At 45.8% G+C, this 15,418-nt stretch overlaps 1 protein-coding gene across 1 annotated transcript in view; it reads right to left on the reverse strand.

Moving 5' to 3' along the window:
* The window catches only part of LOC110504900 (SPARC (osteonectin), cwcv and kazal like domains proteoglycan 1), a 449,363-nt gene that overhangs the window by 149,066 nt on the left and 284,879 nt on the right, over nucleotides 1–15,418 (reverse strand). Inside the window, exon 4 of the mRNA XM_090219561.1 lies at nucleotides 14,128–14,208. Coding sequence (XP_090075687.1) covers nucleotides 14,128–14,208 — 81 coding nt within the window. The remainder of the gene's footprint in view (nucleotides 1–14,127; nucleotides 14,209–15,418) is intronic.

The following is a 15,418-nucleotide window of genomic DNA, read 5'->3' on the forward strand; positions in this document are numbered from 1 at the left end:
GCCACTAAAATGTTTTGCCGCAAGGTGGGGGGCACCCAACCAAATCTCACTTAGTGCTCCCAAAAGGTTTGAGCCAGGCCCTCTAGTTAGCTAAGTAAGTGGCTGAATTATAATGGAGATGGGGCATCATATTGTGTTATCTTTCTGCCGTGTTTGAGAAGTCAAAGCTCTTTGGATGACTTATCTGTACAGATGCCACTGCTATCTTGATTTCCTTTTGTTTCTTCTCCTCCTCCTCTCTCAGGCCTGCCTTTTCTGCTTGGAGGAGCTCGTCATTCTGGAGGAGCTCGTCAGTCTGGAGGAGCTCGTCAGTCTGGAGGAGCTCGTCCAAGCAGAGCAAGCAGTCACGTTGCCCTAGCGGCTCCAGACTCCACACAGACACAGCGTGTACACATGCTGACTCCAGAGCCAGTACTGTTCAAAACTTTTTCATTTGCATAATGTCTCTTGTTCACATTTGCTTGTAAATCTCCAACCTCACCAAAAATGACATCTGGACATGAGGTAACACACACGCGAGTTGCAGGCACCGAGCTCCAGCGGGATGACTCGACCACGATTTAGGACATTGTCCGGATGGCTGACCATATGTGGGCTATCACAAGAGTCAAACACACCTTATCTGTGGCTTTCTCCGGGGTGTGACGTTCTGACAGACTCCTGGGAGTACATACACCTTTGGAGGAGTGAATTAACTGATCTTGTTTGGTTTCTTTCAAGAGGTTTGTAAAGAGCTTCAAACATTGATGTGTTCTATTGTGCCGTAAGTGCTATGGGTATCTTTACTGTGTTCATCTGTTTGTCGGAAGGCGGTCAGCTCAAAGAGGGAGCAACACAGACGTAAACTCCTATCATTTAAATCAGAGCTGTAATGATTAGATCTAAGAATGCGTGCGATGTTTAATGCCCTTTGTTTATTGTTTTGACAAAGCAAAGTGATTTTAATTAGACGATGGGAGATACTGAGATTTGGAGCTCTGGGAAGAAAAAAAGATGGGCTGAAACTATTCATGGAGACACTATTTTTACGTATGAGAATCCTGTATCCCGTAAGCCTCCTGTGTGTATTAGACACAGTATTGTCTCTTGGAGGTTCTTCTGAAGAGACATGTAACCACATTAGTGTTAGCCTATCAGTGATAGTCATTTACTCTGTTGTATTGTATAATCTATTCCATGTACACTGGAATTGTTTGAGTGTCAATTATTTTGTGACTAATAAATCGTATAAGTTTATTTGAGTAGATGCATTAATCGTTTTAAAGAGTAATTCTTTGTTTATAATTTAGTAGGTCTATTGGTATATGTTATCTACCCTCTACTCATAGCATTCCATTATGCATAGATTCTAACTACATCTATGGCTAAGATAGACTTGATAAATTAAAGCTTAGAGTATGATTGCCATAGACAGCTCATAATTCCCATAAGCCTCTTAATAATCACATAAAGCTATCTTAGAACAAATGTAATTATAGTATCCGAGTGTTGATGTGTAGACTTGCAAGCTGGCTCGATTCATCGGTATACGTTTATGCCCTATACCCATATAATCAGATTGATGAATGTAGTTTAATATTATTCAACATCATTTGAACCTCCTACACCTATATATGTTATGGTGCGTGAATGAGGACCCAAAAGCGAATTAACAAACAGAGTACTTTAATGACGAACATACGTGGGCTCAGATAGACAGGTAGATTCCGACAGGACAGGACAAGGTTGCAGCACACACGATGATAGTCTGGTTCAGGCATGAGACACATAAACAAACAAACAAGAATCCGACAAGGACAGGAGCAGAAACAGAGACAGATATAGGGACCTAATCAGAGGGAAAAAGGGAACAGGTGGGGAACGGGGTGAATGGGTAATTAGGAGGAGACAAGGCACAGCTGGGGAAAAGAGGGGGAGAAAAGGTAACATAACAACGACCAGCAGAGGGAGACAGGGTGAAGGGAAAGGACAGAGACAAGACAACATGACAGTACCCCCCCACTCACCGAGCGCCTCCTGGCGCACTCGAGGAGGAAGCCTGGCGGCAACGGAGGAAATCATCGATCAGCGCACGGTCCAGCACGTCCCGAGAGGGAACCCAACTCCTCTCCTCAGGACCGTACCCCTCCCAATCTACCAGGTACTGATGACCACGGCCCCGAGGACGCATGTCCAAAATCCTACGGACCCTGTAGATGGGTGCGCCCTCGACAAGGATGGGGGGGGGGGGGGGAAGACGAGCGGGGGCGCGAAGAACGGGCTTGACACAGGAGACATGGAAGACCGGGTGGACGCGACGAAGATATCGCGGCAGAAGAAGGCGCACTGCGACAGGGTTAATGATTTGAGAGATACGGAATGGACCAATGAACCGCGGGGTCAACTTGCGAGAAGCCGTCTTAAGGGGAAGGTTCTGAGTGGAGAGCCAAACTCTCTGACCGCGACAATATCTAGGGCTCTTCGTTCTACGCTTATTAGCAGCTCTCACAGTCTGCGCCCTATAACGGCAAAGTGCAGACCTGACCCTCTTCCAGGTGCGCTCGCAACGTTGGACAAAAGCCTGAGCGGAGGGGACGCTGGACTCGGCGAACTGAGATGAGAACAACGGAGGCTGGTACCCGAGGCTACTCTGAAAAGGAGATAGCCCGGTCGCGGACGAAGGAAGCGAGTTGTGGGCGTATTCTGCCCAGGGGAGCTGTTCTGACCAAGACGCAGGGTTGCGAAAAGAAAGACTGCGTAAGATGCGACCAATAGTCTGATTGGCCCGTTCTGCTTGACCGTTAGACTGGGGGTGAAAGCCGGAAGAGAGACTGACGGAAGCCCCAATCAAACGGCAAAACTCCCTCCAAAATTGAGACGTGAATTGCGGACCTCTGTCCGAAACGACGTCTGACGGAAGGCCATGAATTCTGAAAACATTCTCGATGATGATTTGTGCCGTCTCTTTAGCAGAAGGAAGCTTAGCAAGGGGAATGAAATGAGCCGCCTTAGAGAACCTATCGACAACCGTAAGAATAACAGTCTTCCCCGCTGACGAAGGCAGTCCGGTGACAAAATCTAAGGCGATGTGAGACCACGGTCGAGAGGGAATAGGAAGCGGCCTGAGACGGCCGGCAGGAGGAGAGTTACCGGACTTAGTCTGCGCGCAGACCGAACAAGCAGCCACGAAACGACGCGTGTCATGCTCCCGGGTGGGCCACCAGAAACGCTGGCGAATGGAAGCAAGCGTACCCCGAACGCCAGGGTGACCGGCTAACTTGGCAGAGTGAGCCCACTGAAGAACGGCCAGACGAGTAGGAACGGGAACGAAAAGAAGGTTCCTAGGACAAGCGCGCGGCGACGGAGTTTGAGTGAGTGCTTGCTTTACCTGCCTCTCAATTCCCCAGACAGTCAACCCGACAACACGCCCCTCAGGGAGAATCCCCTCGGGGTCAGTGGAGGCTACTGAAGAACTGAAGAGACGAGACAAAGCATCAGGCTTGGTGTTCTTAGAGCCCGGACGATAAGAAATCACGAACTCGAAACGAGCGAAAAACAGCGCCCAACGCGCCTGACGCGCATTAAGTCGTTTGGCAGAACGGATGTACTCAAGGTTCCTATGGTCAGTCCAAACGACAAAAGGAACGGTCGCCCCCTCCAACCACTGTCGCCATTCGCCTAGGGCTAACCGGATGGCGAGCAGTTCGCGGTTACCCACATCATAGTTACGTTCCGACGGCGACAGGCGATGAGAAAAATACGCGCATGGGTGGACCTTGTCGTCAGAGAGGGAGCGCTGAGAAAGGATGGCTCCCACTCCCACCTCTGACGCGTCAACCTCGACAACGAACTGTCTAGAGACGTCAGGTGTAACAAGGATAGGAGCGGATGTAAAACGATTCTTGAGGAGATCAAAAGCTCCCTGGGCGGAAACGGACCACTTAAAGCACGTCTTGACAGAAGTAAGGGCTGTGAGAGGAGCTGCCACCTGACCGAAATTACGGATGAAACGACGATAGAAGTTCGCGAAGCCGAGAAAGCGCTGCAGCTCGACACGTGACTTAGGGACGGGCCAATCAATGACAGCTTGGACCTTAGCGGGATCCATCTTAATGCCTTCAGCGGAAATAACAGAACCGAGAAATGTGACGGAGGAGGCATGAAAAGTGCACTTCTCAGCCTTCACGAAAAGACAATTCTCTAAAAGGCGCTGGAGGACACGTCGAACGTGCTGAACATGAATCTGGAGTGACGGTGAAAAAATCAGGATATCGTCAAGGTAAACGAAAACAAAGATGTTCAGCATGTCTCTCAGGACATCATTGACTAATGCCTGAAAGACAGCTGGAGCGTTAGCGAGGCCGAAAGGAAGAACCCGGTATTCAAAGTGCCCTAACGGAGTGTTAAACGCCGTCTTCCACTCGTCCCCCTCCCTGATGCGCACGAGATGGTAAGCGTTACGAAGGTCCAACTTAGTGAAAAACCTGGCTCCCTGCAGGATCTCGAAGGCTGAAGACATAAGAGGAAGCGGATAACGATTCTTCACTGTTATGTCATTCAGCCCTCGATAATCTATGCAGGGGCGCAGAGACCCGTCCTTCTTCTTGACAAAAAAAAACCCCGCTCCGGCGGGAGAGGAGGAGGGGACTATGGTACCGGCGTCAAGAGCTACAGACAAATAATCTTCGAGAGCCTTACGTTCGGGAGCCGACAGAGAGTATAGTCTACCCCGGGGGGGGGTGGTTCCCGGAAGGAGATCAATACTACAATCATACGACCGGTGTGGAGGAAGAGAGGTGGCCCTGGACCGACTGAACACCGTGCGCAGATCGTGATATTCCTCCGGCACCCCTGTCAAATCACCAGGCTCCTCCTGTGAAGAAGAGACAGAGGAAACAGGAGGGATAGCAGACATTAAACATTTCACATGACAAGAGACGTTCCAGGAGAGGATAGAATTACTAGACCAATTAATGGAAGGATTATGACAAACTAGCCAGGGATGGCCCAAAACAACAGGTGTAAAAGGTGAACGAAAAATTAAAAAAGAAATGGTTTCACTATGATTACCAGAAACAGTGAGGGTTAAAGGTAGCGTCTCACGCTGAATCCTGGGGAGAGGACTACCATCCAGGGCGAACAAGGCCGTGGGCTCCTTTAACTGTCTGAGAGGAATGTCATGTTCCCGAGCCCAGGTCTCGTCCATAAAACAGCCCTCCGCCCCAGAGTCTATTAAGGCACTGCAGGAAGCTGACGAACCGGTCCAGCGTAGATGGACCGACAAGGTAGTGCAGGATCTTGAAGGAGAGACAGGAGTAGTAGCGCTCACCAGTAGCCCTCCGCTTACTGACGAGCTCTGGCCTTTTACTGGACATGAAGTGGCAAAATGACCAGCGGAACCGCAATAGAGACAGAGGCGGTTGGTGATTCTCCGTTCCCTCTCCTTAGTCGAGATGCGGATACCTCCCAGCTGCATGGGCTCAGCACCCGAGCCGGCAGAGGAAGATGGTAGTGATGCGGAGAGGGAGGCGACGGAGAGCGCGAGCTCCTTTCCACGAGCTCGGTGACGAAGATCAACCCGTCGCTCAATGCGAATAGCGAGTTCAATCAAGGAATCCACGCTGGAAGGAACCTCCCGGGAGAGAATCTCATCCTTTACCTCTGCGCGGAAACCCTCCAGAAGACGAGCGAGCAAGGCCGGCTCGTTCCAGCCACTGGAGACAGCAAGAGTGCGAAACTCAATAGAGTAGTCTGTTATGGATCGATTGCCTTGACATAGGGAAGACAGGGCCCTGGAAGCCTCCTCCCCAAAAACAGATCGATCAAAAACCCGTATCATCTCCTCCTTAAAGTCTTGATACTGGTTAATACACTCAGCCCTTGCCTCCCAGATTGCCGTGCCCCACTCACGAGCCCGTCCAATAAGGAGAGATATGACGTAGGCGACACGAGCAGTGCTCCTGGAGTAAGTGTTGGGCTGGAGAGAAAACACAATATCACACTGGGTGAGGAACGAGCGGCATTCAGTGGGCTCCCCAGAGTAACACGGCGGGTTATTGATTCTGGGCTCCGGAGATTCGAAAGCCCTGGAAGTGGCCGGTGGATCGAGGCGGAGATGGTGAACCTGTTCTGTGAGGTTGGAGACTTGGGTGGCCAGGGTCTCAACGGCATGTCGAGCAGCAGACAATTCCTGCTTGTGTCTGCCTAGCATCGCTCCCTGGATCTCGACGGCTGAGTGGAGAGGATCCGAAGTCGCTGGGTCCATTCTTGGTCGGATTCTTCTGTTATGGTGCGTGAATGAGGACCCAAAAGCGAATTAACAAACAGAGTACTTTAATGACGAACATACGTGGGCTCAGATAGACAGGTAGATTCCGACAGGACAGGACAAGGTTGCAGCACACACGATGATAGTCTGGTTCAGGCATGAGACACATAAACAAACAAACAAGAATCCGACAAGGACAGGAGCAGAAACAGAGACAGATATAGGGACCTAATCAGAGGGAAAAAGGGAACAGGTGGGGAACGGGGTGAATGGGTAATTAGGAGGAGACAAGGCACAGCTGGGGAAAAGAGGGGGAGAAAAGGTAACATAACAACGACCAGCAGAGGGAGACAGGGTGAAGGGAAAGGACAGAGACAAGACAACATGACAATATATGTATAACTTTATGAGCTGGATTGCCTGTCTTGGCATTTCATTTATTTTTGTTTGTGCTCGTTAGCATATTTAGCTATTAGCCTCTATGGAAATGTTTTCTTACTTGTGCTAATGTTGTTGGAATTCTGGTAATAGACACTCAATGGGCTTTTTTGTGTTTTTAGTGACCCCTTGTGTACTAAACCGGTAATACTGTAGATCCTGGGATGAAAAGAATACGGTATGACGAAATGAAAATCTGGATACCGCACAACTCTAATAACCATCCTTGTTGTGTGGACCGTAAACACACAAGGTCAAAGGGCAGCGAATCTTATAGGAACGGATGATGTCATTTACCGAGAAGGCCTTGCGAGGGTGGGTCAGAGTGAGTGAAGGGAGCGTTACAGCATTTCAATAATTAACAGTAGAGTTGAGGTAGAAACAAGGTGTAGACCCCTGGGTCTGACTAGCTCTGTAGTCTGGGCTCCAGTGCTTGGTGAAGGTTCAGTGAAGGCTGGGTGTAGGCTGAGTGAAGACTGGGTGAAGGTTCAGTGAAGGCTGGGTGAAGGCTGGGTGAAGGCTGGGTGAAGGCTCAGTGAAGGCTGGGTGAAGGCTGTTTGACTGTAAGTGTTGCAGTGAAAGGGAAGGTTAGCTGTGTTCTTATTACACACTGAGATTGGATCTACGATCCTTCAGCTCTCTACAACTACCTTAGAGAAATAACGTGACCCCAGAACACACACCAATTACCTCTTCCGTGTGTGTGTGTGTGTGTGTTTATGTGTGCGTGCATTTGTGTGCGTGCGTGTGTGTGTGCGTGCATGTGTGAGTGTTTGTGACAGCTTAACACCTGACTCCTGACTCTTCTAGTCATCCTTTAATATTAAAATTCTCCAGGAACACACACACTGATGCAAGATGAGGACCTGTCTGCGTAGGCTGTGTTCAGACCATAGCCTTTTCCTCAGTGTCAGATATAATTGCCCAGCGAGGTTGTGTTTTCTGTATGGCTGCCAACATCTGATGTTCTCTCTCTAGAGTGCCATTGATCTGATCCATGGTGTGTGTGTGTGTGTGTGTGTGTGTGTGTGCGTGTGTAGTGCACTTGCAGTTTCAGTTTTGTACACTGCAATCTAGAATCTAAAAGAGTTATTTTAGACTTTTAAGAACCCTTTCGGTTCCAGGTAGAACCTTTTCTACAGAGGGTTCTACATGGAACCCAAAAGGGTTCTACCTGGAACTCAAAAGGGTTATTTTATGGGGAGAGCCAAAGCACCCATTTGGAACCCTTTTTTCTAAGAGTGTATGTGCCTGCATGTGTGTCGGTACATCAACTATAAATCCATGTCCCCCTGAATATGTCTGTGTGTGAGTGACACACACCTCTTCATGTCTGCTTCTGGAATATATTTTCCTTATTCCTCTTTGTCTGTCTCTATGTCTCAACGTGCCAAATAATGCTGTTTGTCCTGTCTGTTTATCTGTCTGCACTTTGTCCTCCCTCCTGGTGTTAAGTGGCCCTGACTCCTCGCATGCCCGTCTAGTTCCAGTCACAGCACAGCAGTGCACCCTGGGAGAGCTTCCTATTAAAGAGTCTGTCTGGGATGCAACATACAGAAGTAGGAGTCAACAGGGGTCGCACCCAAAGCGCTGTGGCAGGCAACGTCTGGAATCACTGCCTGTGTCCCACTGAGCCCTCCAGTTTCCATTTGCCATGTGTTAAACAGGACCAGAGCGGCTGAGCTATGGCAGAGCTGTGAGCTGGAGGCCATTCTGACTCATGCTGTATGTTTTTCCTCCAGAGACAGTGTTGGGGTTTCAGCCACTGCCATTCTGGCTCCCACATCACTCTAGCTGCAGAGCACTGGTCAGCAGCCATTATGAATTCTAGCCGGAATGATTGTTTACTTTTTTGGGTCGGGGGGGGGGGGGGGGGGGTCTTTCTCTCTCTATCTCTCACAGGGTCTATTTCTCTTTGACCTTTTACACATTTTGTTGTGTTACAACCTGAATTTAAAATGTATTAAATTGAGATTGTGTGTCACTGTCCTACACACAATACCCCATCATTTCAAAGTAGAATTATGTTTTTAGATTTTTGTTTTTTACAAAATATTTAAAAATGAAAAGCTGAACTGTCTTGAGTCAATAAGTATTCAACCCCTTTGTTATGACAAGCCTAAATAAGTTCAGGAGTAACAAGTCACATAATAAGTTGCATGGACACACACTGTTTCAATAATAGTGTTTAACATGATTTTTGAATGACTACCTCATCTCTGAACCTCACACATCCAATTATCTGTAAGGTCCCTCAGTCGAGCAGTGAATTTCAAACACAGTTTCAACCACAAAGACCAGAGAGGTTTTCCAATGCATCGCAAAGAAGGGCACCTATTGGTAGTTTGGGTAAAAATAAAAGCAGACCTTGAATATCCCTTTGAGCATGGTGAAGTTATTAATTACACTTTGGATAGTGTATCAATACACCAGTCATTACGAATATACAGGAGTCCTTCCTAACTCAGTTGCCAGAAAGGAAGGAAACCACTCATGAATTTCACCATGAGGACAATGGTGACATTAAAACAGTTACAGAGTTTAATGCCTGTGATAAGAGAAAACTGAGGATGGATCAACAACATTGTAGTTACTCCACAATACTAACCTAAATGACAGAGTGAAAAGAAGGAAGCCTGTACAGAATAAAAATATTCCAAAACATGCATCCTGTTTGCAATAAGGCAATAAAGTAAAACTGAAAAAAATGTGGCAAAGCAATTAACGTTTTGTCCTGAATACAAAGCATTGGGGCAAATCCAACACAACACATCACTGAGTACCACTCTTCATATTTTCAAGCATTATGGTGGCTGCATCATGTTATGGGTATGCTTGTCATCGGCAAGGACTAGGGAGTTTTTTAGGATAAAAAGAAATGGAATAGCGCTAAGCACAGACAAAATACAAGATGAAAACCTGGTTCAGTCTGCTTTCCAACAGACACTGGGAGACCAATTCACCTATCAGCAGGACAATGACCTAAACCACAAGGCCAAAAATGCACTGGTTTCTTGCCAAGATGACATTGAATGTTCCTGAGTGGACTAGTTACAGTTTTGACTTAAATTGGCTTGAAAATGGCTGTTTAGCAATGATCAACAACCAACTTGACACAGCTTGAAGAATTTTTAAATGCATAATGTGCAAATATTGCAAAATCAGAGACTTACCCTTAGAGACTTACCCAGAAAGACTCACAGCTGTAATCGCGGCCAAAGGTGATTCTAACACGTATTGACTCAAGGGTGTGAATGCTTATGTAAATGAGATATTTCTGTATTTCATTCTCAATAAAATTGCAAAAAAAATCTTAAAACATGTTTTCACTTTGTTATTATGGGGTATTATGTGTACATGGGTGAGAGAAAACATGTATTTAATCCATTTTGAATTTCAGGCTGTAACACAACCAAACGTGGAATAAGTAATACTTTCTGAAGGGGCTGGTTAACCGTCACATCCTTTTGTAGGGGTGTGGGGCATCGGTGTTCTATGTTCAGTACAGTGGACAGGGAGAGGAGCTTGGTTCTAACTTTGCTGGTCCATTAAAATTAAATAATGTTTGTATTTTAATTATGTAGCTATTGGGCCAATAAAGGCATGTTTTAAGACAAACAAATCGTTCTCTCTGGAAGAAATGGAGTCTGTGACCTATGGGGTGAAAGGTCATCCATATTAAAAGCCCAATTATTGTCAGTGAGGCGTCTCTGCATTGGCCTAAATAAACCAGGAAGTTCCATCAAATATTCAACAAGGTCTTGGATTTGCTCCTCTGTTCTGTCTCTGTTTGTCTGTTCTGTCTGTTCTGCCGGTCTGTCTGTTCTGTCTATTCTATCTGTTCGTCTGTCTGCCTGTCTGCCTGTTCTGTCTATATCCTTCCTTATTTTTCTCTCTGTCATGCCTCACTTTACTGCAGTCTCACTGTCTGTCCATGTGTCTGTGTGTGTGAATAACTGAATAACTGACCCATTTGTTTGAGTTATACCACATGCAGCAGTCTGTTCCAACCCATTAGGGACTTTCTCTCTCCTGTCTTTGAAGCCTTTGAGTGATATCGGTTGAATGTCAATCCACAAGACAAAGGTAACCCAGGAAAAAGACAGAAGCGAAGACAACACAACCACACACACACACACACACACACACAACCACACACACACAGACACAGACACACACACACACACACACACACACATACACCCCCCCCCCCCCCCCCACACACACACACACACACACACACACACAACCCCCATATCCCACTCCACACACCCAAACAAACACACACACACACAGCCTCTGATTAAATGGTCGTGACCGGGATGTTCTAGTCATTAGTGTCTAGCCCGCCCCCCTGTAGTGAAACAAGCAGGATATAGGAAAGCCATGTAAAGGCCTGAAATTCAAAGAACTCTGCAAAAATAAATGAGCCTGATAAGTATTCTCCGCCATGTTCTGTGTAATGCATCTGACAGATAGGCTTCTGAAGAACCACGAGAGCCGGGAGCTAAAAGGCATCTCTTTCATGTTAGCATACACACACATGCAGATATTACTGGTGAGATACACTACCGTTCAAAAGTTTGGAGTCACTTAGAAATGTCCTTGTTTTGAAAGAAAAGCACTTTTTTTTGGTCCATTAAAATGACATCAAATTGATCAGAAATACAGTGTAGACATTGTTAATGTTGTAAATGACTATTGTAGCTGGAAACTGCTGATTTTTTATGGAATATCTACATAGGCGTACAGAGGCCCATTATCAGCAACCATCACTCCTGTGTTCCAATGGCACGTTGTGTTAGCTAATCCAAGTTTATCATTTCAAAAGGCTAATTGATCATTAGAAATCTTATTTGCAATTATGTTAGCACAGCTGAAAACGGTTGTCCAGATTAAAGAAGCAATAAAACTGGCCTTTAGACTAGTTGAGTATCTGGAGCATCAGCATTTGTGGGTTCAATTACAGGCTCAAAATGGCCAGAAACAAATAACTTTCTTTTGAAACCTGTCAGTCTATTCTTGTTCTGAGAAAGGAAGGCTATTCCATGCTAGAAATTGCCAAGAAACTGACAATCTCGTACAACGCTGTGTTATACTCCCTTCACAGAACAGCGCAAACTGGCTCTAACCAGAATAGAAAGAGGAGTGGGAGGCCCCAGTACATGACTGAGTAAGAGGAAAAGTACATTAGAGTGTCTAGTTTGAGAAACAGACGCCTCACAAGTCCTCAACTGGCAGCTTCATTAAATAGTACTCGCAAAACACCAGTCTCAACGTCAACAGTGAAGAGGTCACTCCGGGATGCTGGCCTTCTAGGCAGTTCCTCTGTGTTCTTTTGCACATCTTAATCTTTTATTTTTATTGGCCAGTCGGAGATCAGCCAGCATCGCACACCCACACACAGTCGCCTCTTCACTGTTGACGTTCAGACTGGTGTTTTGCGGGCATCTGTTTCTCAAACTAGAGAGTCTAATGTACGTGTCCTCTTGCTCAGTTGTGCACCGGGGCCTCCCTCTTTCAGAAACAAGCACATTTCTATGTGACCCAAACCTTTTTAATGGTAGTGTATGTGCAAGGTCCACTAGATTAAATACTGAATATTTTACATTCCAGAATTAAATCAATGTAATCTAATGAAATGTTTTAAATTAAATTGTCTATGCACACAACATTACTGAGAGCATGTGAGCCCACTGTACCTACACCAGGTTGCTTAGGGAACCTCAGCCCACGCTAAGCCACCATCCGATACAAATGTGACATCTGAAAGATTCTTTCCCTATATTATTACATTCTAAACACTCCACACTGCTAAGAGGATTTTTGCCTGCGCCAGTTCGTGCTACTTTAAAGGTGCAGTGCAGTCATTTTTATCTCAATATCAAATCATTTCTAGGTAACAATTAAGTACCTTACTGTGATTATTTTCAAAACAAAATTGTCCAAAATAAGCAAAAATAGTTTCTTAACAAAGAGAAATGTCTCAAACAAAAATTTGGCTTGGACTGTCTGGAAGTGGTCTGAGTGGGGAGGGGAAAACTGAAAACTAGCTGTTATTGGCAGACAAGTTCGCAGGACTGTCTGGAAGTGGTCTGAGTGGGGAGGGGAAAACTGAAAACTAGCTGTTATTGGCAGACAAGTTCGCAGGACTGTCTGGAAGTGGTCTGAGTGGGGAAGGGAAAACTGAAAACTAGCTGTTATTGGCAGACAAGTTCGCAGGACTGTCTGGAAGTGGTCTGAGTGGGGAGGGGAAAACTGAAAACTAGCTGTTATTTGCAGACAAGTTCGCAGGACTGTCTGGAAGTGGTCTGAGTGGGGAGGGGAAAACTGAAAACTAGCTGTTATTTGCAGATAGGTTTGGAACAATTTTACTTATTGGCCTATTAACTAATTAACTCTCTGGTGATGTCACCTGGCAGGCCAAAACTCCATCCCACCAAACAAGTTCTTACACTAAAAGGACATTATCATCATTTTCACAATTTCACAGTATTTTTCCAACCTCATAGGGTCGCAATATACAGTGAGCTCCAAAAGTATTGGAACAGTGACATTGTTGTTGCTGTTTTGGCTCTGTTCTCCAGCACTTTGGATTGGAAATGTGTGCTAGGAATATGGGACCAAATACTACACTTTTGACTACTTTAAAACACATATAAGTACATTTGTCCCAATACTTTTGGTCCCCTAAAATCGGTGGACTATGTACAAAAAGTGCTGTAATTTCCAAAAGGTTAGGGTTAGAATGAAAATACCCTCAGATTATAGCTGACAGTCTGCACTTTAACCTCATAGTCATTTCATCGTTTCAAAAGTGCTGGAGTAAAGAGTCAAAGCAACAACAAAAATGTCACCGTCCCAATACTTTTGGAGCTCACTGTATATAAAAGACAGGCAAATCACGTTTTTGACTGCACTGAGCCTTTAATTCTCCATATTAGCCCCTGCTTTCATGTTAGCCTTGACTAACACGTCACATTACTACCTTCATGTTAGCTTCCGCTAATGCACCATAATACTGCTTTCATGTTAGCTTTGGCTAACACGTTACTTTACTACCTACATGTTAGCTTCTGCTAATACACCATCCTACTGCTTTCATGTTAGCCTTGGCTAACACGCTACATTTAGCCTACGCTATCACACCACTCCTTTGATCCTCCAGTGAGAATTAGCTACACTGCTAGTTTATCTACCACAGATGACAGCCGTGGGCTGAGGTTATCACACACACACTCACAGAGAGAGACAACACCTGAAAGCTCTACTGGCAAGTCATGACACAGCCTAAACAGCTCTAAACAGCACCTGAAAGAGAGATTTCAGTTTACAGAATACTGCTGTTTTCTTTTATTTCACCCACATGCCGATTAAAATCACTTCTCAACCGAGGACAGACTGACTGCATCAGTGTGAAAGGCTGATGATGTGATACTCACCCTCCTCTGTTCTCCTCTTCCCTGGGTTGGAGTGGACTTTGGTTCCAGGTTCCTCATGTCTCCCGGGCCTCGCCTCTGTCTCTGTGAAGCCAACACAACCAGCAGAACCATCAGAACCATCACATCCATCACAACCATCACAAACAACCATCAGTCATCAGAACCATAACAACCATCACAAGCATTACAGCCATCAGAACCATTCACAACCATCACAACCATTATAACCATCACAACCATTATAACCATTAGCAGAGAAAGATACAAAATAACTGATAAACTGTTATCACCCAAAATGCAACAAAGGGAAGAAAAGGCATCCAAAACGGCACACCAACCCATAACCAAAGCACACAATACACACACACACACACACACACACCAATCCCTCAAACCCAGCAGACACGGCATTACCAAAGCCTTAAGGCTAAATAAGGAGCGAGCGGGACTAGCGAACAAACAGAACGATGTGGTGAGTTTTTCATCTGGCGCTGTGGCACCGGCATTAACGTGTTGTGATGATTTAATCTCCTAATTCATTCCAGACTGTTATTTATTAGGCAGTGGGCTTTTTACGAGGCGCTGACAGATCCACTCTTATTCTTTATCCTTCACTCTCTCCCCTGAGGCCCGAAATAAATGCACAGAGGATTTATGAGAAACGGATGGAGAGAAGGAAAGGAAGAAGGGGGAGGAGAGGAGTGTGGAAGGGCAGTGCTGGTTAAGGTCTATGGCCAGGGGTTCCAGGAAACAGCTGACTCGTGTAGGCTACACTACACCAATTTTTATATTTCCTCTCTCTCTCTTTCATCCTCCAATTTCCATTTTTTACCCAGCCTCTATTTGTTTCTCCAGTCTTCTATTTATTTTTCTCATTACAGCCAGTCGCTTTGTAGTCCCCAACTTCATCTCCAGAAGTTCTCTATTTTCTCTCCCTCTTTGGCCTGGTCCCTCACTCTCCCTCCTCTTCCTCTCTCTCTCTACAGTTATATTACTCTACCTCCTCTTCCTCTCTCTCTACAGTGATATTACTCTTTCTCCTCTTCCTCTCTACAGTGATATTACTCTCCCCCCTCTTCCTCTCTCTACAGTGATATTACTCTCCCTCCTCTTCCTCTCTCTCTCTACAGTGATATTACTCTTTCTCCTCTTCCTCTCTACAGTGATATTACTCTCCCCCCTCTTCCTCTCTCTACAGTGATATTACTCTCCCTCCTCTTCCTCTCTCTCTCTACAGTTATATTACTCTTCCTCCTCTTCTTCTCTCTCTACAGTGATATTACTCTCCCCC

The sequence above is a fragment of the Oncorhynchus mykiss genome, chromosome 25 (assembly GCF_057628025.1).
Source record: "Oncorhynchus mykiss isolate SJ-2025 chromosome 25, ASM5762802v1, whole genome shotgun sequence".
Taxonomy (NCBI): Eukaryota; Metazoa; Chordata; class Actinopteri; order Salmoniformes; family Salmonidae; genus Oncorhynchus; species Oncorhynchus mykiss.